Source organism: Stegodyphus dumicola, chromosome 1 (assembly GCF_044657685.1).
Source record: "Stegodyphus dumicola isolate Sdum_Otavi_A_Nest chromosome 1, ASM4465768v1".
Classification (NCBI taxonomy): Eukaryota; Metazoa; Arthropoda; class Arachnida; order Araneae; family Eresidae; genus Stegodyphus; species Stegodyphus dumicola.
In genome coordinates this window covers 189860800-189886572 of record NC_140768.1, presented here as the reverse complement: position 1 = coordinate 189886572, position 25773 = coordinate 189860800, and the positions used below count along the sequence as shown (strand labels likewise).

General features: G+C 30.4%; 1 protein-coding gene across 3 annotated transcripts in view; it reads left to right on the top strand.

Moving 5' to 3' along the window:
- LOC118189122 (multidrug resistance-associated protein 1-like) overlaps nt 1-25773 on the top strand; it is a 190529-nt gene that overhangs the window by 92938 nt on the left and 71818 nt on the right. For all 3 annotated transcript variants that reach the window (XM_085824093.1, XM_085824104.1, XM_085824099.1), the window contains 7 exons: nt 4718-4864; nt 5280-5364; nt 6795-6988; nt 10440-10616; nt 11135-11302; nt 18460-18710; nt 23130-23352. In XM_085824093.1, the coding sequence (XP_085680219.1) occupies nt 4718-4864; nt 5280-5364; nt 6795-6988; nt 10440-10616; nt 11135-11302; nt 18460-18710; nt 23130-23352 (1245 nt within the window). The remainder of the gene's footprint in view (nt 1-4717; nt 4865-5279; nt 5365-6794; nt 6989-10439; nt 10617-11134; nt 11303-18459; nt 18711-23129; nt 23353-25773) is intronic.

The window sequence follows — 25773 nt, the reverse complement described above, 5'->3', positions numbered from 1 at the left end:
TTTAAAAATGATCTAAATAAGTAAAAAAGTGAGAATGTATTGGTATATTGTAAATATATAAGACATCTGTGTAACTTATGATGAAACAGAAGACTTAAGTGTATACAAAAGATGTCATTTCTTCAAACCAGTTAGTTCAGCAGATGATAGACCAAGATAAATGTCTTCAGGTAAATATTTCTTAATATAAATTGCATATTTTTGTAATTTGTTACTTAACTTTCCAAGTATACAAGTATACACTAAAATCATATTTTGCAAACAACAGGTAGTCTGCATTGTGAACACTGTACCTTTTGTCACAGCTTTTAGATTATTTCATAAAAATTTGGACTTAGTCCAGACAGCTATCGTACCCAAAGTCTAGTTTAACAAAATTTTACTGCGTGGAGTGTTAATTTAAATAACAGTGTAAAAATAAAATGATGAAAAAGAAAACATTGCATTTCTTGAGAAATTTTGTTTTGTTCAACAATAGAGAATATAAAAATTCACATCCCATAAATTTGTACTTCTCAAACAATTTAATTTTTTGGCTTGAAATTTGTGCATGTTGCTAAATTCCTGCAATTCTGTAATTTTTTTAAAGTGTAAACAGTGTTGCAAAACAACATTGTGCACAAAGCTAAATTTGTGAAATTCTATGATGTTTTTTTGAAGCTAAAACAGAAATTCTGTGTACATGGGGAAAACAGCACCAAAAAAATTCTTGTATTTTAAAATTTGTTAATTGGCTGTTGTTTTATGAAATTCTTAGTGTGCCATCATTTTTGAAAATGTCTGTCATCTTAGCTAAGCAAAAAATTAGTCGCCAGCAGTTGGCTGCTTTTTGGGAAGGGGTACAGATAATCAAAAAATACAAAAATATTTTTTAATGTATGAGTATTTTCATACTAATTTCATTTGAAACTTAGTGATTGCACTTTCAGATGTTGATTGGATAGTATTTGTAGTTCATATTTTTTTTAAAAAGTCCATTTTATATGTGTTTGTACTTAAAAATTTAAATAAATACTCAAATATTTGTAAAATACTTAAAAGCTATTTTTGTCGCTGAAAAATTCTGCACATTTTTGAGTTTGACAGATTAGCATGTCTGTTACAATAATGATACAAATGTTTGTTAAATGACTGAATTTTTAGAAAGCATCGATAATTTTGTTTCATTGAAATTGTTGTATGTAGCCCAAATTTCAAAAAAAAAGCTAATTACAGTCTTCCATTGCAAATTATTAAAATATTATTTACTAGAAATATGTACAGTCAAAAGTCATTAATCTGGACTCGTCGGGACTTCGGCAATTCCGGATTATCGATTTTTCCGGATTATAGATCATCAGTTTAAATCTGGTAAGATGGCATGCAGAAATTATAAAATTAAAAATATGAAACCGTAATTTATAAAATAAAGAACAATTATGATCTAAAGGGTATCAAAATTTACCAAAAAAAAAAGGCTTAATATTTATTTGTTTACTTTATTAAACAATTCTTTCAATGTAAGTCGTTTAAGGTGCTTCATTTTATGTGATAATACTTTCTCTCTAATTCTATAAACTTATATATATTCTATAAACTTATATATTCTATAAACTTATGTAATTTCTTGTTCAGTTACAAAGTTCTGCTGTTCAAGTCCTATAATTGCTGTGTCGAGAATACCGACTAATTTGTAAATCGAAATTTTTTCATTTTCAATAACCTCTGTGTCACTTTCTTCACTATCTGAAGCGAATTATAATGATGAGGAATTTGATTTAAATCATATCAAAGACAGAGTACATTGAGATGAAATACTACATTTAGTAAGGAATTATGAGCCAAATAAAATAAAAACATCTGCCCTGAAGATGAGGATAGTGCTGACAGATCAACTTCCAGTTCATTGCGTGTTGCGACGTCCCCCCCCCCCTGCAGAGCAGCGCGAAATTGATAAACACATTTCAGAATGGTTAGAGAATCAAAGGATATGCCTTTATCAATTTTTTGCAGGAATTCCACTTTTTGTTTAATGGACTTCGAAACATACTTTCGCTTTGTAGATCCTTTACATATTAGTAAATATATATCGGAAATTCTGTTTAGACATAATCGAAAGTTCGAGCTTACTTTTATAAAATTGCTCTAACGGTCTGCAAAAAATAATAAGCCGGATCCAATTCGAAGATTAAGGAACAACGCAATCTGCAACATTAACTGAATTAGATAATTTCAGCTTAGCTTATACCGTCTGTTATACATTAAACGCGCATGCATAAACGTATTACGTGCATGCGCACACACATATTCGCAGCCGTAAAGGTCTCTTACGTGCATGCGTCAAAGCGAATCATGCGCAGAAAATTTGTAGCTTTGAGGTCCGGATTATTTGTGTCTGAATTAATGACTTTTGACTGTATTGTTTTTTTATTTTCTTATTTTATTACAGTGATAAGCTATATGCAGTGTGATCACAGCTAATGTGATCACTAAGATATTGTTACTGGATTGCCAATGACCTGCCTGTTTGTATACAAAAACATGGAAAATACTTTGCTTACTGTGGATTAAAAGAGTGCATAATAATTTTTTTTTTCTTTTAAATTGAAGTAAAGTTGCGAAGTAAAATCAAAATAGATATTTTTAAATTTGCAAGTGAGAGAGAAATGTTGCCAAAAAGTGATCAAGTCACCAAATAGCTTGGTTTCAATTTTAATCAACCATTTAAAAATTAAGCAAAGAAAGCAACCTTAGTTTGTATTTAGAATAGCTGTATTGATTTTGAGGTCTGTTACACACAGGTCTCTTTTCTCCATTAAAAAAAAAGTCTGTAGAATTCTTCCTTTCCTTTTCCATATTCATGAAAAATAATACATGAAAACATCTGTTATGGTTTCTTTTCTACCTGATTTTTTTATTTTGCACTGAATGAGATATACCCTTCAAACGTTAAGATCAGGGTTCAGCATTAGTCAAATAATTTGCAGAAATATTATGAACTTTTGTTTTAAAGACATTTTGAACAGTTCATAAACAAATTTTTGCCTTTTCCTAGTTAAAATACTGTGTAAGTATTTATTTATGTGTGTCTGGTTATACATAAGGCATCCAGAAATTAAGTTTCCCTATTTAAAAAAAAAAAAAAGAAAGAAAAGAAAAAAGAACTCGCACTTTCATGAATATTGGCAACAAGTTACAGCAATGTTTCAGCTATATTTCAACATAGCCACCACCAGAATTATACTTTTCGTATTGTGGGATCAACTTTTGTATCCCTCTGTCGTAGAACTCTGCCGCCTGTGAATGGAACCAGCGTGTGGCAGGTGTCTTCAACTCTTCATCGTTGCCAAAACGCTCACCGGAGGACAGGAATTTCTTGAGGTGCAAGAAAATGAGAAAATCGCTGGGAGCAAGATCAGGGCTGTAGGGTGCATGATCAAACAACTTCCAGCCAAATTCCATCAAAACAGCTGCTGTGTGTCGAGCTGTATGTGGACAAGCATTGTCATGGAGAAGCACAACACCTGCAGTAAGCATTCCACACATCTTGTTTTGAATGGCACGTCAGAATTTCCACAGTATTTCACAGTAACGGTCAGCTTTTACTGTTTCACCACGTGGAAGGAGCTCAATGAGCAGAATGCCCTTCCTGTCCCAGAACACCGTACACATCACTTTCCGTACCGGCAGCGTCTATTTGAATTTCATCCTGAACGGAGATCCACTATGCCGCCAATGCATTGACTGCTGCATGGTTTCCGGGGTGAAGTGTGAAATCCAAGTCTCATCGCCCGTGATGATCCTGTTGAGGAACTTGTCGCCGTCATCGTGATACCGTTGCAGAAATGTCAGTGCTGCTCCTTAGCAGTCAATTTTGTGTTCGGGTGTCAGGTTTTTCTGCACCCACCTGGCACATAATTTTTTGAACAGCAGGGGCATAGTGACAGTCTCATGCAACAAGGATCGCAATATCTGCGGAAAATAGCTGCTCAGCGACAGTTCTGCCTCACACGCTGCCGCACAAGCTCAACAAGATCATCATTGATAAGGGATGGTCACCCACTGCGCACTTCATCATGGACACTTCATCACGACCTTCTGAAAACTGCATACACCAGTGACGCACCATCTGCTTACTCATTATGTTTGGCCCATAGACCCGACAGAGCTCATGATGAATTTCAATTAGCACAATTCTTTATGCATTCAAGAACTTTATCACCAACCAAACCTCGCAGGTGGCGGGAGAAAGAATAAGAGCTTCCATTTCGGACCATTGCTACTGGTACGAGGCGGGACCTGTCTGGCTAGCATATGATTGATATGGCATAGATCTGTTACGCATGCACAATTGACACGGCTAATTACATTTACTTTAAAGGGGAATACATCGAGAAACTTACTTTCTGGATGTGCCTCGTACTTATATTAAATTAGTTAAATTCCATTGCTGTTTTTAAGTGCATTTTTCTCCTTGTCATTTAATGTTGCCAAAATAATTACGAACAAAAGTGATCATGTTATTGTATTGTTATATTTTGAAAGTTTAAAAAATCTTGTGCTAATGGCTTGACAACTCTTTCTAATTTTGATATATTCCTATTTATAGGGTATTTTTGCTGTAAAATGAAAACAGTGATAGTTGAAAAAATTCTTTCAAATGCAATAATGTAAACTTTATTTTAGCTTTTCTGCAGAATTACAAATTTAATATGTGATCATTTCCTCACTTCTCTAGGTGTCTTTGGCAAGTTTTGCTACTTTTGTACTTATTGATTCAAATAATGTATTAGATGCCAACAGAGCTTTTGTTTCACTGTCTCTATTCAATATTCTTCGAGTTCCTACTGCCCTTCTGCCAATGATTATAACATTTACTGCCATGGTAAGTGCTCGATCAATTCTTCATTATTAAATGTAAAAAAATGGTTGGTTAGTTTTTAGTTCAATTGGTTAAGATTTTATAAAAATGTACTAATTGTCATTTAGTTTAATATACATTCTAAGTAGAAATTTGAGCAAGGTCCAACTTATTTCTATGAATTGAATATTGCTTGTAATCATTCAGTTTCTCTTATTAAATTATTCTTACTGGCTTCAGCCTGAAATGAAGCCAGCCATATATGTGACTTGGCTTTACATTAAGTTAAAACATTTTGTTTCTCTTAATAACTAAACATATTTTATGGCTGAAAATTTTATTTGTTATAATGAAAAGTAATTAAATGTTTCCCCTGATACATATTTGCCTGTAATTTTGTAGGATTTTTTTTACATAGGCCTTTTTCTCTCAATTTTAGTTTGTAGTCTCTTTGAAAAGGATTAATGCTTTCCTGCAAAGTGATGAAATTGATCTTGATGCCGTTCAACATGATCCATCGGAAAGTAATAAAAACTATCACTTTGTATTTAAAATATTTATTTATCAGTGTTTTATTTTTAGTAGCATTTTGTTAGACAAAATGTTGTCAGTTGTTTATATATGTTTTCTTATAATTTTGAGGCTTGGTTTTGAAGTTGCTGGTGTTAGGAATTGAACATTCTAGTAAATAATTAACTGTTAATTTTCTCTGATGTCAGCAAGTTTAATTTCAGTTTTCTGAAAGTATGGAAGTAAGGAAAAATTATGTTCAGAAAATTAAAGTATGCATACAAAAATTTAGTATTTAATTTCAGCAAATTCTAGAATTTCTTGATTAAAATTAATTTTTTGCAACAGATTAGTAAAATTATTATTTCTATTTATATATGAAATGATCTGATAACTTATGTTCTGTGTAACAAACTGTATAATATACATTCAGTTACTGTAAATTGAACAGTAAAATAGTTTACACCAAATCTACAATTGATTACAATCATGAGTTAAGAAATACATACATATGTAACTTAATATAACATTACATAGGTTATTATTGCACATGCTCACTAGAACAAAAGGGCTTCATTGGGATACAACACAGATGATACATCAGCTTGCCTTTCTGAAAGCCTTATACAGCCTGTACTTTGATATAAATTGCTGCCTAGAAAGTAGATTCAAAGGATTGCCCTTTAATGTTAAGTACCTTGAATCTATTCTAGTTTCTTGAATTTTGTCTTTGTGAATGTCAAACAACAGAGTCACTATATTGATTTGATAAGTTTCCCCACGAAATGATGAGTTCACAGTGATTGTTACTAAAATGATCAATTGCGAGCTCAGAGTGATCGCTGTATTTCAGTCGAATACCAAAAAAGCAAAGCCAGTCGCAACTGATGACGTATCATGACTAGTGATTGCTAAATGTTTCAGTTGAATGAGGCCTTTAAATTCTAAGGGTGTGAATCTTTGAGCTTTGTCCTTTTTTTAACTCTTCGACTAGCAGTCCAAAGAGTTTAAAAGAAAAAAAAAAGTGAAAGCTTTCAGATTTTATATTACGCCCAAAGGGCCATTTTCTTTTCATTTACACACTCTTATATGTTTCGAGAGCATTTGTGCTAAAAATGTTACTACGTTATTCAAATTTAATTGCACTAGATACCATTGTTTTTTCACAATGAAAGAAACATTCATGCAGATTCTTCATTATTTAATTTCTTAAAATATAATACATTATGATAATATTTGGTGGCAGCAATTTGGAAAGTGATTCAATGCTTTGAGTGATTCAATGTAAAATATCATTTCCAAACTAATAGGACCCTTTAGAGTAAAAAAGAGAGAGAGAAAGAAGTTTTTTTTTTTTTTTTTTTTTTTTTTGTTTGTTTTGGCTATAAGACCTTATTTGTGTGCATCAAAACTATTAATTTTATTATCTTACTTTGGCTTTCAGAAGCTCCTGTTGTTATTAAAGATGGCACATTTTCATGGACAAAAGAAGATCCACCTGTTCTTTCCAACTTAAATTTCCAAGCAGAAGAAGGTGAACTGGTGGCAGTTGTTGGACAAGTTGGATCGGGAAAATCATCCTTATTAGCAGCTTTACTTGGTGATATGGTGAAGTGGTCTGGAAAAGTTAATGTAAAGGTATGAATTTTTCTACATGTAGTTTTGAACTTTGTAGGTTAGTTTGCTGTAAAGTTTTGAATGCTATTATATGATTAACAAACATTTTCAGCATTAATTTTTTGTTAAAAATAATGGAAAAATTAATAAAATTAATACATGAATTTAATGAGTTTCTTTTAACCTATCAGGAGTATAAATAACTACCATTTTTTTATCAAAAATTGGGCATTTATTGTTAAAGAACAGTACGTTACTGTATGTTTTATTCAAAGTGTTGTCCATTGTTAGCCCCTACTTTTCCCCATCTTTCTAGTAGTATATGGAAGAGTGCTTCATCTTTCGAGGCTATCCACAAATCAACTCAGTTTTTGGTATCTTCATATGATGTGAAGTGCTGCTCAGACAAGCCATATGTCATCAATTGAAACAAGTAATAATTAGAAGGAGCTTCTCCTTCTGATTATTACTTGTTTCAATTGATGACATAGATGTCTGGTGAATACAGTGGAAGGAGGAGAACTTCTTGTTTCAGTGTTTCAGAATAGGTATTGACCGGTGTCGCAACATGTAGGTGAGCGTTATTTGTAGGAGAATAATTTTTTCATGTCTGGAGTAGTAGTGGGCACATTTTTAATTGAGTGCTCAACTCAGTCTCATCAGTTGTGTTCAGTAGAGAGTCCCAGTGATGGTTTTGTTCAGTTTGAGCAATGCATAATATATGACACCAAATTTATATTTTTTTCCCCATGAATATTCGGCTTGGCTGTGTATGTTGAAGCATGACCAAATGGTCCCCATGATTTCTTCTACTTTGGAATACCGTAGTATATCCATTTTTTATCACCATAGACTGTATGGTGCAAAAGACTCTTTTATTTATGCCAGGAGGCATTTCACGTGTAAAATATAACTGTTCAACATTTCTCAGCTTCATATGCTATGGAACCCAGTTTCCTTGCTTTTGAATCATTCCCAATGATTTTTAACGATGTGAATTTGATTGCTGCACAACTCCTAGTGCAAGTGCAAATTCTGCTTGTGCTTGGCATTGAATCTTCATCCAATAATGCTTCCTCTTCTACGTCTTTGTACAGTTTCATCCTTCTACATCTATTCACAGTTCTTAAACTTTTGAAACCTCTCAGAATAACTTCTCCCACTTAAGGCAGCCTCACCATATGCTTCTACAAACAATCATTGTGCCTCAGCTGCAGATTTCTTCAAATTAAAGAAGTAAATCAAAATTTCCCAGAAATGACACTCATTAGAATCAAAATTCTACATTTTCTCATGAAAAATTATGATGATCATACAAAATTGCTGGTAAGATATTTTATATCATGTCAATACAAAATCGTTAATATTTCAAGGTTATGGATATGAAATGTTACAATGTCTATACAAAATCGTTACTATTTCAAGGTTATGTTGTTAGCAGATGTCTAACCTTACAATATGATATTTTACATCAGACAAATTTAACCATAACACTGGTGGTGCCATTATTTTTCAAACGGCGAAGACTTATTTTTGTACTCTCAATAAATAAAGTCTTAAAAAAAATTGAATTAGTTAATTGTTTTTTCCATGAGTAATGTGAGTACAAGTTATTTCCTTTAGAAAGGCTTTCCCAGAGGCATTATTCCCTTTAAAGCAGATATCTTTCACATATTTTTCCCACAGTTAACTAACCAATTGGCCTGTGTTATTAGAAACTTTTAAAATGTTACTTTATTGCTCTGAAAACATAAAACTGCTTATATACTCATTTATGTTTTTGTAATTTAAAATGACAAAATTATTTTTGACCAGTTTAGATGAATTTTTCCTGTTTATTTTAAAATTCGTTAATTATGTTTAATATAGTAATGCAAACTAATAATATCTGCAGTGAAGCAACCAAATATGATTTTTTAAGAGCCCATGCATAACATTACTTAAAGCCATTGGAAACAAATGTTTTTAATATTGGTTTTGCTGACAGATGGCAGGTAGTGCATTGGGATACAAATATTTTGAATAACATACTAATTGCCCTTTTTTTAGGGTACATGCTATTTTGACATGCTCTTAGTGTTTTCTTAGGAATAAGGTCTTAGGTCTTATTTTTCTTAGTATCAGTTAAAAGCAAAAATGGCTTGATTCTTTTAAGCAGAAATATTGATGTAATTGATATTAAGATTGACCTCTAGGAATGTAGCTATTTATCTATAATTGATCATTGTTACACATTGATATTAATGCAACCACCTTAGTAGAAGTTGCCAATGTTTCAGAATGTACCAAACTCTAGTAACTTTGTGCATGACCTTTCTTCCAGCAACCATGCACATAATAATTTTTCAGTCAAGCAATACCACCATTTTCGCATGCACTTTTTTTGGTTGTATTCCAAGTTCCAGTGGTTTATGTAACAAACTGTGATATTTTTTGCCTTAGTTTTAATATGTGAGCTTGTGGAATTTGCGAGCAATGGAAGAAACTGGTACAAAATTTCCACAAGAATGCAGAATTTTGCTGAAAATTTTCTAAAGGGAACAATGAGGAAATCTGTTTCCTAGACAGCTGCTGTTGTCAAGACTTGCATGAAGCCAAATCTTCTGCAATTCTCTGATGGTTTTTTAAGTGAAAACAGATCATTGTGTACTTTAGGAAAAGAATAGCGCAAAAGAATCACAGAAAAATTTGAAGAAGAATGTGATTTATTTTTTAAGTAATCCACGTAACCATGCAATCCTTATTTAATAATTCAAATTTGTATTTTCAATTGCTAAAGTATGTTTTCTATTCATATCAATATACGAAAAGAAAACATACTTTAGTTTACTGTCTTATGGTAAATAGTGATTGTTTGGGAATCTTTCTTAAAAGAGATGCAAAAAACCACTAACTTACACTCGGTAAGTAACTTTTACTGTTTCATCTGTAAAACATTACCACATTGCATCAGGGTTAATCCAATAGTGCATAAGTACCCTGTTTTGCTTTGAAAAATGCATTAAAACTGTCATAGATTATTTAAAAAAGATTTTTAATTTAATAGGTATCTGGATTTTTTTTTGGGGGGGGGTTAATTTAAGAAATTTAATTTTTTATGGATCAGTGATTAACTGAATTTGATAAGGAAAATGCAGATGCAGTTTATTTTATTCTCTTCTGCGATGTCATAAAATTCTCAGTCAATTGTATTCATTCTTTATCCTTGTTTATATTGCATGTATTCATAATGGTAGATTATGTACTTTGCTTAGGGAGTTGTGAAAAAGTATTAACTACGAGTATATACAAGTTTACTATTGTCTGTCAAGTTTTGATTTATAAGAATTCACATTATTCAAGGCAGTTTTAGCTATTGTGAAATTTAACTTAGGTAGGCCAAGGTAAAGTTTTATATAATTTTACATAAATGATTTGTAAAGGCATGCAGTGCTTAATAAACTAAGATATTTTATAACTTCTTTGTTTTTAGGGATCTGTAGCATATGTTCCTCAACAAGCCTGGATACAGAATGCAACGTTAAAAAAAAATGTCTTATTTACAAAATCTTACGATTCAAAGAGATATAAAACTGTTTTGGATGCCTGTGCTTTGACACAAGATCTTGAAATTTTACCTGGTGGTGATCAGACAGAAATAGGTGAAAAGGTTTGTATTCTTCAAATTGAATTAATTTCTTCTTTTATAGTAATATTTCTTTTTAGGCAGTTTAATGCTGTTATCTTAATTACGAGTATATGTCATGCAGAATTATTTAAAAGAAACTTGTCTGATAATGCACTGTTTTCAACGAAATATTCTTGCATAAATTAATTTATTGTCTTCAGCTTAAAGTGTCATTCGAGTGCATTTTAAAACCTATAAAACTACTTCAGTTGTTAATGCTTCATTTTACATTGTTTTTAAAGGCTAGGGCCATTTTATATCTACCATTCAAAAAAGGCATATCTGAAATGATCCAATATTAATATCCAGACCTTAAAAAACTTCCCCCTACAAAGTCTAGGCTGAGAATGGGGTGGGATACACACACTATCAGGCCTATATCAAACACCAGCATGTTACACTGTTGCCCAAAAGATAGTTAGTTGATTAATGTCTGGAGCAATCTGTTTTGCAGTCAAATGTTATTTTATTTTATGTCTTTTTTATGTCTTTTTTGGCAGGGTATTAATCTTAGTGGTGGCCAGAAACAGAGAGTTAGTCTTGCTAGAGCTGTCTACAATGATGCAGACATATACTACTTCGATGACCCATTGAGTGCTGTTGATGTGCATGTTGGGAAACACATTTTTGAGCAAGTCATTGGACCTCAAGGACTTCTAAAGAATAAGGTGAGGTACCTGATTTTTTTAAATTTCTAAAATTATTTTAAAATTTTGTATATATCTAAACTCAAAGTTTTGTGTTGTGCACCCCAAGTAACATAAATCACCATTTTCATAATATTGCAGAGCAATGTTTCTAAGATGTATTTTATATGTAATTAAATTTAGCTATGATATTAAATTTTTATTTGTCATTTGTGCTAATTAAATTGTATGATGTGAGTCTGGACAGTAAACTTTATTAGCTTTAAAATTCAAGTAAGCTCTGCAATTTGTTGATGTGTATCTTGTCTGATGTACCAGACAGATGTGTATTAGCTGCATATAGTAGATTAAAATGCATCTAAATTTTGCAGTTTTTTCCCTCGATCTCCAGAGTTTGAGATTTTATGTTAAGTAGCAAAAGAGGGTTTGTAAGAAATGATTTATAATGAACAAGCTAATATGAAGGAATTGGGAATTTATCCTATGCAAAACTAAGCAAAATCCAAAAATTGGTGCTATAAAACTTGCAGGGAATTTAGAAGAATGGTTTGCAATAAAGGTTAACTTTAAAACTGTTGAAAAAGTCATTAGGACATACGGATACAGTGGGCTGTCAGCAAGAAGGAGATTCTTCAGCATCAAGAGGGGAAAAAAAAAAAAAAAAAAAAAAAAAAAATTATGCCTGACATTGACAGAATTCATAATAATCAAAAATTTGTCATATTGATACAATGTTATATTTGCAGATGAGTCAAAATTTAATATATTTGTGTCCGATGGACAAATTGTTGGGGGACGAAAGCCGAATAAGAATTGAATCTTAAAAACTATTGCCTACTGTTAAGCACGAGCTGGAGGCATAAAGGTTTGAAGATGTTCCACTGTTTTGGGGAATAGAAAAAAAAAATTTTTTTTTTTAATAATATGTATCTGTCTAAATATATAAATATTCATAAATAAAACCTGAAGACATTTGCAAGGAAATTTGGAATGCAAAATACATTCAAGTTCTGTCAGGATAAAGATTCTAAACATGCTGCGCTAGATGTTCACTTCTGATTATTATACAGCTGTTCTAAAGTTATCAAAACTCTTATATATTCTTCGTGCTTAAATCCTATCAAGCATGTGAAGAGAGTTAGAGAAAATAGTAAGGAACATGATACTTCTTTAAAACGTTTGTTAAAAGCAATTCTTTTGGAAGAATGGAACAAAAATGGAACATTGTGACTGTGACATAAAAACATTAGACAAATCCATGTCAAAGTACATGAAAACTGTAATTTAAGCTAAATGATATGCACTGAAATATTGAATGTCCCATTATTTTCATGGTTTTATTAAATAGAAACTGTTTGTCCAAAGTCTCGGATACTTATGCGATTTCATTTTTGGAATTTTTTTAATAAATTATTTTTTTATTAGAAGCATTTTGAATAGTGTTTTCAAAACGAGCAGATTTTAAAAAATTGATTGGCAGTAAGTGTAAAAGAATAAAGTCAAATAAATTTGAAAAACTAAGATGTGAGAAAACAAATGTAAGTTACTATATGGGTAAAAGAAAATTCAGTCCATTCTGATTATCCACACTATCCTCTCCATTTTAGCATACACTATAATTACCATGTTTTTGACACTTTTTAACCTTCCAGCATGCGCGCTTGGCAATTTTACATGAGCACACACACACCATATTTTTTATGACATCCGTTATTTTACCGTTTTTGGCACGAAAATTGACAGAAATGAGTGAATATTGATAATAAATTTTTAAGAAATAAAATATTAATCTTATTATTGCAAAATACAAATGATATCACATTCAAATATAAGTAAATATTTTTAAGTTCTTATGTTAGTGAGATGGAAATGCAATGATGTATTTCATTATAGAACATTTCAAATTTATTATTTAATAGTTTTTAAAATCAAAGCTAATTTTAATATTCATCAAAGGCAAATATAGACAAATAAAAAAGGAAAACACCTTGGTAGGAAAAAAAGTAAGTTTAGCATTACTTACTTCTGCAAGGAAATTTACTTCTTACTGGTTACAAAAATGCACTTTAAACTAACTTTAATATTTTTATTTATTTCTAAAAAAATAGATATAAAAGAAAATAAGGAATGGAAATCGCTAGTGTTCTCCCATCCAAAGGTTTCTTTGTCTTCCTTTTCTTCAGATAATTCTTGAAGAATGCGAGCGAAATCAGCTGGTTGCACATATTTTTTTGCCATGAAGACTGATATAAAGTTTACAAAGCCAAATGTATTCAAATTGAAATAATACATGGCAATTAATAACACAAAATTACAAAATATTTGAGAAAAAAAATATTTTTCGAATTTTCACCCACGAACACGCGCGTGTCGTAACTGTTACAAGAAAGTTGTCATGTAGCACAAATGCCCAGTTAAAAAAAAAAAAAAAAAAGTCAAATGACTTACTATTGTCACAGTCCATGATGGGGGGGAAGGGTAGAAAGGAGGAATAGAAATGACATTAAGACGTCCCAGCTTCGATATGCGAAAAATGTGCATTAAAACCTGAATTTGTCATAAATTTTGCACATACGTGCCTGCTGGAGAAGGTTAAATATATTCATCTTAATGGCCAGTTCAAAAATAAACGTAACAAACATGTTTGAGTAAGTGCAAATTTACACTCTTTATATTTAGTTTTTATTTCACTGAATAGCATCCCCCGAGCATAAAAATGTAAATATCTGCCATATAGATTTTTTTTTCCTCTCTCATTTCTTGTTTGTTGAAAAATTACATATGAATGGAACAGTACCCATGAAATGTAAAGATGGCTGAGTGAATGTTTTTCAACAATTTACAAAGTTAATTTACAGTAATCAATAGTAAGTCAATATTATATTGATTATTATAAAGCCAACAACAATAATCAATATTTATTATAAAGCCAACAACAATAATCTTTTCATGGAGATGTGAATAATCACAGTGCTTAAAATTTGAACCTTATATTGTAACAGCCAAATAAAGCATCATCTTTAGTTGGATTGCATCCCGTTTCTGTCCTAAAAATAGAAAAATGCTATGATAAATTTTCCAGAAATGCATATTTCCAAAATTAATTCTATTATAATAATATTGTAGACATAGTATTAATGTAAGGCAAAAGTATAAAAGATGTTTACATGTTTTCAAAGTTTAAAATGTAAAGAGTATTTTTTAAGTGTTTAGTCCAATAGCCTTTTTTCTAGACTGCATCGGGATTTCCACGATCGAAGGGCTTTTCGGAAAATTTCCAGGTTTATTGATTTCCATTCTTCTTCTACTACTTTCCAGAATCCATCAATCATAGGTTTCGCTTAGAAAGAGCTCTTTTCAAGAGAGTAAAGCCACAGTAGAACATAGGTGAAATGTCAGGAGACTTTACAGGAGTACATTGAAAAAGTACCTGTATTATTTTTCATTTTTACAAGGAATTTAGTGTACTTTTTGAAGTAGGACTTAATGCTTTGTCTTGATGAAGTTTCTCTCTTTGAAAGTCATTAGGATAAAGAAATGGAATTTCTTATGTAAATATCAAACATAAAGCTTTGATAGTATGTTGAGTTGATTTTAAAATTTTTTTCACTCTTCTTAATTTCCTATTGTAATAGAATCCTGCAACAGTTACCGAACCCCATACCCCTTTACCCTAAATTTTTTAATAAAACTTCTCTTTGCATTGATGAAAGTACATTTAAGGATCTTTTCTCTTCATTTTCAATAATAAATAGACCTTTTGTTTTTGTTGCAGTCATTTAAGTAAATCCATAGTTCATCAAAGGTCACAATGTATTGCCATTTATTTCTTGCTAAATAGTTTTCACACAGAATTCTGCAAATTATTCTGCATTGAGCAGCATGCCTCCAGAAAGCTGCTGAATAATGTTTTTTAGCTTTTATGAATTGTAACTCTTGGTTTATTATTTCATTTTCTGTTGTTACAGATGTATTTAAAGACTTTGCAAGTCATTTCTGCATCTGAAGTTTTCTTTTGTTATAAATGAATTAACTCTAGAAACATTAAAAATAGTATATACCTTTTCTAAATATTTGTTTGGAATCTTCTTTTCATGTAGAAGTAATGAATGATGAATTTTTTTCCCTTTCTGATTAATAATGTTGCTTAATTCGCTCTGAAAAAGCATTCATTAAAACATTTTTTAACTACAGAGTAGAAATATTTCTCTTCGGAAAGTGTAAAATCATATCCTCCAATCCACAGCTTGTTTACTTGTGACATTTTGAAAGACAAATAAGTTAAAAAGCAGCAGATAATATTTCTCGTTTCAAGTAATAAGCTGCTGCCAAAAACTTTTAATCCAAAACATTTATTTATTTATATATTTATTTGAATCATTGTGTGTAAATACCCTTTAAAAAATTGGAATTTTTTATCCAATAATATTCAAACCAAAACTTCTGAACAAGTACTGGTAAGAAAATATGTTTCACTATTATAAAACATACCGTTCATAATATAACTTCACCATTCTTAATATAGTATAAATAGCATAATCTTGTTTATACTTAACAAGATAATATATAATTTGCTATCTCTGTTTCATTTGTTGACAACTGTGGTTCTATGAAACATTAAATGAATGCTAAAAATTGCTGGACAGTAAGCATACATGTCACAGTGCTTGGATTGCCTCGTTATATTTTATTTCAATAATAATTATGCTTAAATGAAAATTATTTGTAAAAATGTCATATGAACACTTTTCTGGATAAATCCATCCAGCTTTCATCATCATTACCTATATCAGATTCCAAAATTTTATCATATGCATAAAAGAGGATATAAGTGTCAAAACAAGATTAAATAAGGAGGCAGTGATAAAAAAAAGTTTTAAAAGTACCAGGCTGTCTTAGGTAAGGAACTGTTATAATAAATCAAGGATGAGAAAAATATTGCTGACATAATATGATATTACATATTGATATGAAATGATAATATGACATAATATGTTGAGAAATAATTTTATGATGTGCTATGCTGAGTTAAAAAAATCAACACCATAACAACATAAGCTTGCTGGAGGATAGAAATCACTTCTAGTAGATTATATGATGTATTATGTGTGCACATTATGTAAGGGTACATTCCTAGAAATTCTAATATTTGAACATTCATTTCTGATCTGCCCAAGAACTTTGTTTTCTGTTCTGCATAAATCACCTAGTACAATACATGCATATCCTTCCTAGGACATGATAATTATTCTTGGTCTGCCATCTGTTTTCTGACCATTACTATTTTTTAGTGTTTTTCATTATTTGAGTAAATTATGAGAGATTATAGTTCCAGTTTTAAGAATTGTTGTTTTGTCTTTTTGATGCTGATGTGTGATGGATTTGTTATTTCATTTGTGAGGTATTGGTGCCATATTAAGACTTTTTTGCAATATTGCATTTCTTGGTGTGTATTTGTAATGTTTAAGATAATTAAATTACCTGCACATATAAAACTTAATCTGTTATCCATTTCTTGAGTGAAAAAAATGCTAAAGTGATTGAAATTCATTGGCAGATTATTAAAGTTTATTCAGAATGACATCTGGAAAAAAAAAAAAAAAAAAAAGAATCATAAGTTGTATCTGTTAAATTAAGATCATGGAGAGAATGCAACTCATCATCCATTAGTGTTAAATACTCAGACTATTTTAATTTTTCCAATATTTATTTTAGTGTATGATTTTTCAGCATTAATTAAATGCCCAGATCTAATTTTTTTCATTTGTTACTAACTCCAAAGGTATAGTTTCACAAATTGTTTAAGTTCATTACATACTTGACAATGACAAAATAGATGAGGAATAACTCCCTTGCAGATATTGTTATTTGAAGATATGCATTCGAGATCTTGATGATTCAAAACAAAGAATTGTTTTGGTTACAGTGAAAAACATTTCGAAATTTTCAAATGGAAACACTTGCTTTTTTTTTTATGTGCAAACTAATCAGCGTATTGAGAAGCCATAAAATCCAAAACTTCATCATTCTAAATAATTCAAATAGCATAAAGATGAGCAAAACTTTTTAATCTAAGATATAAAATGTGCATCATTATGAATGGAGCAAATAACTATCTTTAGTGATTGGTGATTTGATGCACTCAGTTGAAAGGAAGATTTAACAAAACAAATGATTCAATCAGATGCCACGCTCTCTGAATTTTCCAAAATTTTCATAAAAGCTGATTTATTACGAATTGAGTGCATGGTAATTATCAGAGTTGCTCAGAGTAGATTGAATTTAAGGAATTAATCACAAGGAAGGCATTGATTTCCAAAGCAGTATTGTCTTTGAGGCTAAAACTTGGTTGATGAAGGCAACGTCTGAATCCATCCAAAATGTAGAGGCATACATCATTGTTAGGAAAGATTGAAGTAAAGTAGATATTTTCTACTCGGAAAATTATGGGCACTATTTTTAGAGTCAAAAAAGAAATTTAGTTTTTTGGTTAAAGTTCCATAATCAAATAATAATGCATAATCTTTAAGAAACTGCATAATATTATTTAGCCCACCGTCTAGCCCCCCCCCCCCCAAAAAAAAAAGACTTGGGTTACCAAGAATGTTGTTCTGTTTTATGACAGTTCCCACCCACACGCAACCATTATGACGCAAAACTTACTGCTATTTTTAGCTAGGAAATAGGCAGTTTCCCTCCCCATAATCCAAACCTCACAAAAGGTATTTTCACTTGCTCAAACACTTGGAACCTTCTCTTGATTGCTGATGGTTTCAAAATGATAATAATGTCAAAGGGACAGTCAGCATATAATTTGCATCCAAGCATCAGCTGTATTCTGTGAAGGAATGCAGTTTCCTTGCTGGAGATGCTTGATCAGATCTACTAAAATTAAAAGTATATTTAGTTTATATATATATGTATATAATTTATTTCCTAAACAATATTGATTAATTGATTATATATATATATATATATATGTACATATATATATGCCCTTTGCAGATCTGTTTCCTAAAATATTAGGTTTAGCATCTGCATTTATGTATTAGCTATACTTAAAGTCTCTTTAAATTCTTCTATTTTACAAGCAAGAATATAATTCTGAATATTTTAAATAAATATATATATGTGTGTGTGTTTTATTTTCCAAAAGAATCAAATTTGTATTTTTGCAGACAAGAATTCTCGTAACTCATCGAATCACAGTTCTCCCAGAAGTTAATACCATAGTAGTCCTGCAGAATGGTAAAGTGACTGAAGTGGGGTCTTATGCTGAACTACTAGCAAAAAAAGGAGCATTTGCAGATTTTCTTATTCAGTATCTTCAAGAAAGTGCAAAGGAAGGAACTGGTGAAATTTTACCTGATGAATTAGATCTGATACAAGAAATAGCTGCTACTGTTGGAGCTCCAACAAATATAGTTAGGTATGCTGAGTAATTTTTAAATTTAGGAACATTGTGCTTGTATTATGTATTATAAAATAAAAATAATAATGTATATTTCATAATTATATACATAAGAATTTCTCTCAAATTTGCCATTAATGTTCTGAATTAATGTTAAATTATGTGTCCCGTTAAGTTTAATGTTATGTGATCTAAGACTGTCTAAGACAGTGGTTCTCAACCTGTTTTGCCCCATTTAACCCTTTCATCACTGCTATATGGTCACATCATCTTTTCCAAAACTCAAAGAATGCATACATATTAATTTTAATTTAGATCATCTTTTAATGTGTTTTATAGATTAAACCAGAAAAAATATAGAAAATATTAATAAATGTTAGAATTTGAATAAACATAGTTTTTTATATTCATAAATTAGAACTAAATACTTAGCAGTTAACTAAAATGTTGACTGCACTCCTCCCTTGCAACAATGAAATTACTCCCTGTTTGAGAACCCATGATCTAAGAGATTGACTTGTTGCTAAGTATTATGTTCCATGCCAAGCCTAGAAGAGTTCTTCATCTATGTTAGGCAGTTAGTGCATATTAGTAGAATAAATTTTCACTTATATTAACTAGTGATGATTAGTTCAAAATTTTCCTGTTCCATAAAGTAATCAAAAACAGCATTACATTTATCAGGTAGTAAGGTAATGATGGCATCAAATAGATGGAATTGAAACATATAGATCTTAATTTTAAAATTTGACGAAAACTTACACTGATGTTTTTTCACTCATCTATTAAGCATCTAAATTGTACAAAATTTTTAGAAATATATTATACAAATAGGCAAAATAATGTATAAATGAAGTAAGCTAAAATCAGTTTAGAAGCTAAACTATAATAAATTTAGTAGGGATAATATAAATTTCTTTTAATTGTAATTATTATGTAGTTCAGCAACATGACTGTGTTGTTACATTTATGGCACCAACCCCCTGATGATATATTATGAGATATTTAACACCTCATTTTAATTTTTAAGCTCTTTTACTGATCCTGCTTGTTCTTTGATATAACAAATTTTAGCTGTTCTGGAAAGATTATATGTGCATATTATATATATATATATATATATATGCATTCATGTAAAGTACAGAAGTAGATGACTAACTACTAAGTCATTCTGAACAGGGATTTCATTTCAGACATGTTGCTTTTACTCTTAATGATAGCAATCTAGTTAATCTAGTCTAGAGAGTATTCTCTGCTTGCTGGCTAATTAGATTGCTGTTGCTTCTGGCGTGTAGTGTGGGGTGATGTCTCAGGTGCCGGCCATGAGCTGATGTGGGAAGAACAGCGTCTCATTGTTTATTTTCAAGTTCAATTGCCATTATGTTTTTAATATGTGTGCTGGCATTGGCATAGAGTGAAGGTTAAAAACTAGTTGTAAATGTATGTGGTTTGGAATGGAAAACAAAGTTTCATTTCATGCAGAGATCATATACGAATAAGATTCTGAAATATATAGTTTGCAATAATATCATTGTAAATAGCTTATAATAAATTCATTTGTAATATATATATTTCTTTGTGATATAGTTTCATACAAAAATAATGCATATTTTTATTTATTTATTTATTTATTTATTTTTTTTTAATTTTGATTTATTTTTAAATGTGTAATTTGGCATTACAGAAATAATTTTATCTCTAGTATCGATCATGCGGAGGTATTTAGTCATAAAATTCTGTGCTTAAAGATTTAGTAATCAATATGGTACACATAATCTTTTATTACCTGTTTTAAATCATATTTCTTATAATAAGTAAGTTGGTATTTGAGTACAATCTATTTCTATGACACAACATTATCTATCAGCACAACCTCACATAACCAGCAGTGAAAGTATTAACTGAACTTGAAAGAATGGCTAAATACAAAGAAACCATCATAACTAGCAGTGCAAAGTTTAATTTCTTCTCTGCAGATAAAAAAAAAAAAAAAATTGCATTCCTGAATGTAAAATTTTAAAGTTGTCCTAGTATGGTTTATAATAACAGATCAGTGTTAGCCAGATTAACAGAGCTTTAAAATTAATACTCTTCTTTGCTTCAGAAAGAAGATATGTATGTAAGATTATTTATATAAAATTTCCTTCAAAATGTTTAGATTCTTATTACTCTAAATCTAGTTTTTTAAAAAAATCTGAATTTGAATTTTACCAAATTTTAAAATACATTCAAAATATAGAGATCTGAAAATTAAATGTTTCTAGTTTAATTTTCGTGTTATATTTTTAATCTAATTTTCATGTTTCTTCATTCATGAAATTATTTAGCAACATTAATTTCATATTTAACCTCTTTGTATACAACTGTGAATTTCAAAACATTCTTTCTTCCTTTTTGAAGTTATCTCTTTCCTTGGACACAAGAAATTTCTCCCACACTTTTTTTAGTTGCACTTGCAGTTTCTAATCTTGCTTAGTATCTAGAAGATGTTTGCAAAACTGGGTTAAGAAAAGAACATCTAAGTCATGAAAAATGCATGTTGAATAAAGTGCACCTCACTCCAAGGAAAACTGTTATAATTCAATTTCATAATATTATATAAACAATAAAATCTAATTCATGCTGGGCTAACCAGTCAGACTTGGCTAATTTAGTGCATTGTATTCTTTCAATGGTCCAATTTTTACAAATGCATAGTAAAGTTACATTTCAGTGTATGAAACAAATCTAACAATGGAAATTTCAATTGTTCAATTAGTAACAATGAAAAGTCCCTGCCCTCAGTTTGTAACTGTTGCAGATCCTGTTATAAGGATAGAATGAATTGATAAAATTAAATTTTTACTAGATGAATCAAAACTTTGAGACCTAAGTGTTTATTTCCTCCCATTTGGATATTCTAAAATCAATCATTCAATTTGTTTTAAAAAATAATTCAAAGCTAAAGTTTTTGGAAAGTGAGTGTCCCATGATTTGACACCTGATTAATTACATAATCATTATATATGCGTGTAAAATGAGTAAGCACAGTATTCAGTAAGCACAAGTCTCACTCTATAAGTATTATAAGAACCACCAAACAATGGAATTCAAAATATTCATGTACTGGTTATAGCCACTGATTATGATAGATTTGCTTTTTTTAGCTTTTACATGTTAAGAACCACTATGAGTAGTCCATTGTGCTGCTTTTTTATGTTATTATATTTTTTATGAAAAATAACTTTTTGGATTTTTGGTGTGGTAAACATGTTAAACAACCTGAACTTTTACCTGCTAATACAAGATAGTTCATTGAAAAGTTAAAGAGTATTAGACTGGGGGGATTGTTTTATGTAGCCTGTAATTCTGATGTTTTACCTTAGATTTGGACCATTTTGATAAATTGAAGTCCAAACTATATAGTACATGGCAGTTAGCAGGAATTTGAAACTTACTGATTCTAACTTATAAGCAAATTAAATCAGTAAAATAAATTCTTGGTTAGCAGTCTGTATCAGAAATTTGGTAAACAGTTATTAAGTAGGAAGGTCTCTGCTTTAGTCTTATGTAAGTCAGATAAAATAAAATCAAATCAATCAGATCAAATCTGTAGTCAAATAAAATAAAATCAATTTAAAAAATAATCATATATGTGTTGATCAGCCTATATTTTGATGATAGCATTTCTGTGTTTTAAAGTTGTGATATCTGTGAAATTATAGTCCTTCATTTATTCATTCTGCAAGTAAAACCATGTAAGGAATGTTAAATTTATTTTTAGAGTTACATTTTGGTGATAGACAAATTATTTAAAAAAAATGTCTGATTGACCTCATGCTTCCAATTAATTATATGTAGATATCAAAAATTCACTTTTGTCACAGAACCTGGGAGAGCATGGTAAATTTAAATAATTCATTAAGTCAAAGAAATTGTTAAAAGATAAAAATGTGGGGTTCCCCCCCATGTTGTTAAATCTTTTTGCTGAAATTTTTCTTTGAAAGATGAGCATTAAAATTCATACTTTTAGAGTTTATCCTTTAATTCAAATTTTCTGCTTTTTTTCTCATTGCTTTCTAAAATTCTATAAATGTTTCTCCTTGTGGGAAACTAGATAGGAATTCATTCATTTTGAATTAGAAGTGTTTTGACATTTAAACAGATAATATTTGAGGATATTTAATAATACCAAGAGAATATTGATCAGGGTTTATGAGACATATAATTATTAATAATTCTTATTTATGAGTGAGTTCATTCATTCTGTGAAATTTAATAAACTTTTCATGTGCATCAATAAATTTTTGTTGTTGAATCATTCATTGATGTAAATTTATAACATATTGCTTAGTTTAATACATCTCATATACTTTACTTTTGTGAATAAAATATAGTTTGTTTATTATAAAGCTGGCTGTGAATAAATTTTTTTAACCTGTTTTATATTTTCAACAGACAGCTTTCTAAAATGAGTGATGGCAGTGAATCTGATAGCAGTACTGTTAGTTCACCTAAGAGAACCATGTCTCTGTCTTTACCAGAAGCTGGAGAAGGACCTCGTAGGCGAACCAAAAGCGAGTTTGATACTCCAGACAGAACAATAAGTAAAAGGGACTCTGTGATAAAGACCAGTGTGGGTACAAAATTAACAGAAAAAGAAGTTATGGAAGTTGGCTCAGTATGTAGAGCAGTTTTATTTTCATGTATTGGACATCCATATTTGAAATTTTATTTATGAACCTGCTAGAAAAATATGTAATACAGTCAAAACTCTTTAATCCGGACTTGTCGGGGCTTCAGCGATTCCGGATTATCGTTTTTTCCGGATCATCAGTTTAAATCTGGTAAGATGGTATGCAGAAATTATAAAATTAAAAATATGAAAACATAATTTATGAAATAAAGAGCAATTATGATCTAAAGGGTATCAAAATTTACAAAAGAAAGCTTAATATTTATTTGTTTACCTTATTAAACATTTCTTTCAACGCGTGCATGCGTAAAGCATACATTATGCATAGTTGAAATTAGAAAATTGCAACCAGAAAACTATTTGATGTGTATTCGTGATATTTGTAATCATGAGGAATTTGATTTAAATCATATCAAAGACGGAGTACATCGAGATGAAATACTACATTTAGTAAGGAATTATAAGCCAAATAAAATAAAAACATCTGCCCTGAAGATAAGCATAGTGCTGATCCAGTTCATTGCGCGCCGTGACGTTTCCCCCTCTCCCCCCACAGAGGAGCGGGAAATTGATAAACAGATTTCGGAATGGTTAGAGAAACAAAGGATATGCCTTTATCTATTTTTTGCAGCAATTCCACTTTTTGTTTGATGGACATCGAAACATGCTTTCACTTTGTAGATCCTTTGGCAGCTCCAGAATCGGAAACTCTTTTTGACTTAATCAAAAGTTCAAGCTTACTTTTTATAAAATTGCTCTAACAGTCTGCAAAAAATAATAAGCTGGATCCAATTAGAAGATTAATGAGCAACGCAATCTACGACATTAACTGAAATAGATAATTTTAGCTTAGCTTATACCGTCCGTTGCGTTTATGCATGCGCGGAAAGTGTGTAGCTTTGAGGTCCGGATTATGGAAGTCCGGATTAAAGACTTTTGACTGTATTCAAGTTATTTGAAATTATTTTCCTAAAATTTAATCCATTGTGTACATATATTGAATAACTGGCATGAAATATATATTTCACAAGAAATCATTATGAAATGCTAAAGGTGTATTTAAATTTAATTCTTTGTTTTTAAGATTTTTAAATATTAAGGCATCAAAAATAGAAATGAGATTTATGGTTAGTTTATAGGTATGCTTTTACACTTTTTTTTTTTTTTTTTTTTTTTTTTTTAGTTAATATTTGAAGTAGAAAAATGGGAAGTCATTGCATAGGCAACAGTGTCTGTACAGTAAACATCAAATTACGTTAGTTCACATTCAGATAGAAACATCTGTTATTAATCACTGCAGTAATCCTTTTGTTCAAATATGTAAGATTTTGAATTTTTTCATTGTAAACTAATATTTTAAGAAGTCTCTAAAGAGAAGAAATCTACTGATATAAGTTCCAAGCTTTATGAGGTCCAAGAAATTAGTCTACCTCTTTCTATTTATCATCCTGGGAAAAATAACATGTTGTGCTCAGTTGTAGAAAAGTGATGCTGCGATCTACTAAATGTGGAATCTCTTGGGTAGGAAATTTGATGTTAAAGAAGAACTATTATACACATTTTAAATAAGTACAACTTTGGAATTCAGTACTATATGTTAGAAATAAGAAATAATCTGTAAAATTGTTACTGTATTGATTAAATAAATAAATCTAATCACTTTAGATATGACTTGAATTTACTTCCTGTAGCTGTGTTTTGTTTATTCACCCTGTTCGCTGTGTTGATCAATCATTTAATAGCCAGTCTTTCAGACAAGATCAATAACTAGTGTTATGTACCAGAGGTTCAATACATGTTTTTGTAGACTAGAGGTTCATTAGCCCATCTTATATGCTAGAAGTTCTTAAATTGTGTGTTGTTATTGTCTTGTTGGTTTAGTGCAAAATCCTGTGAAATTTTGTTTAGTATTATTAGACTTTAAATTATTCTGTGCTTGTTATGTACTAGATATAACTGTATTACACTGGTAGACAATTTCTAAAGGTGAACAGCACTATCATCCATAGCAATTGCAAAATGAGAGGAAGTAAAATGTAGAAAATTAGAATAACTGCAGAACACAGTATGAAGAGGTGTATATGCAAAATTTCCTTTCATCACATGTTCATCACGTGATAGCACTGATAAAAGATTTAAATTATTTGAAGCATGCAGGCAGTTGCTGTACCTAGTGAAAGTTCTGGGGAAAAGATTTAATTGATGATCTTGAAAGTTTCGATATGTCTTCCTGACATCATTTATATGATTTTATGTATGGCTGCATCGTTGGAAGGGGGCGAAAAATAGCAGCTATTGCCAGTGAGTCCAGTGTAACGGGGAAGTTGTGTTAGATGTATGGCACTGCAAGAGACAGGTATATTGCCCTATAAGAAAAAAAAAAACCTAAGTAGTAGTAATATGTAC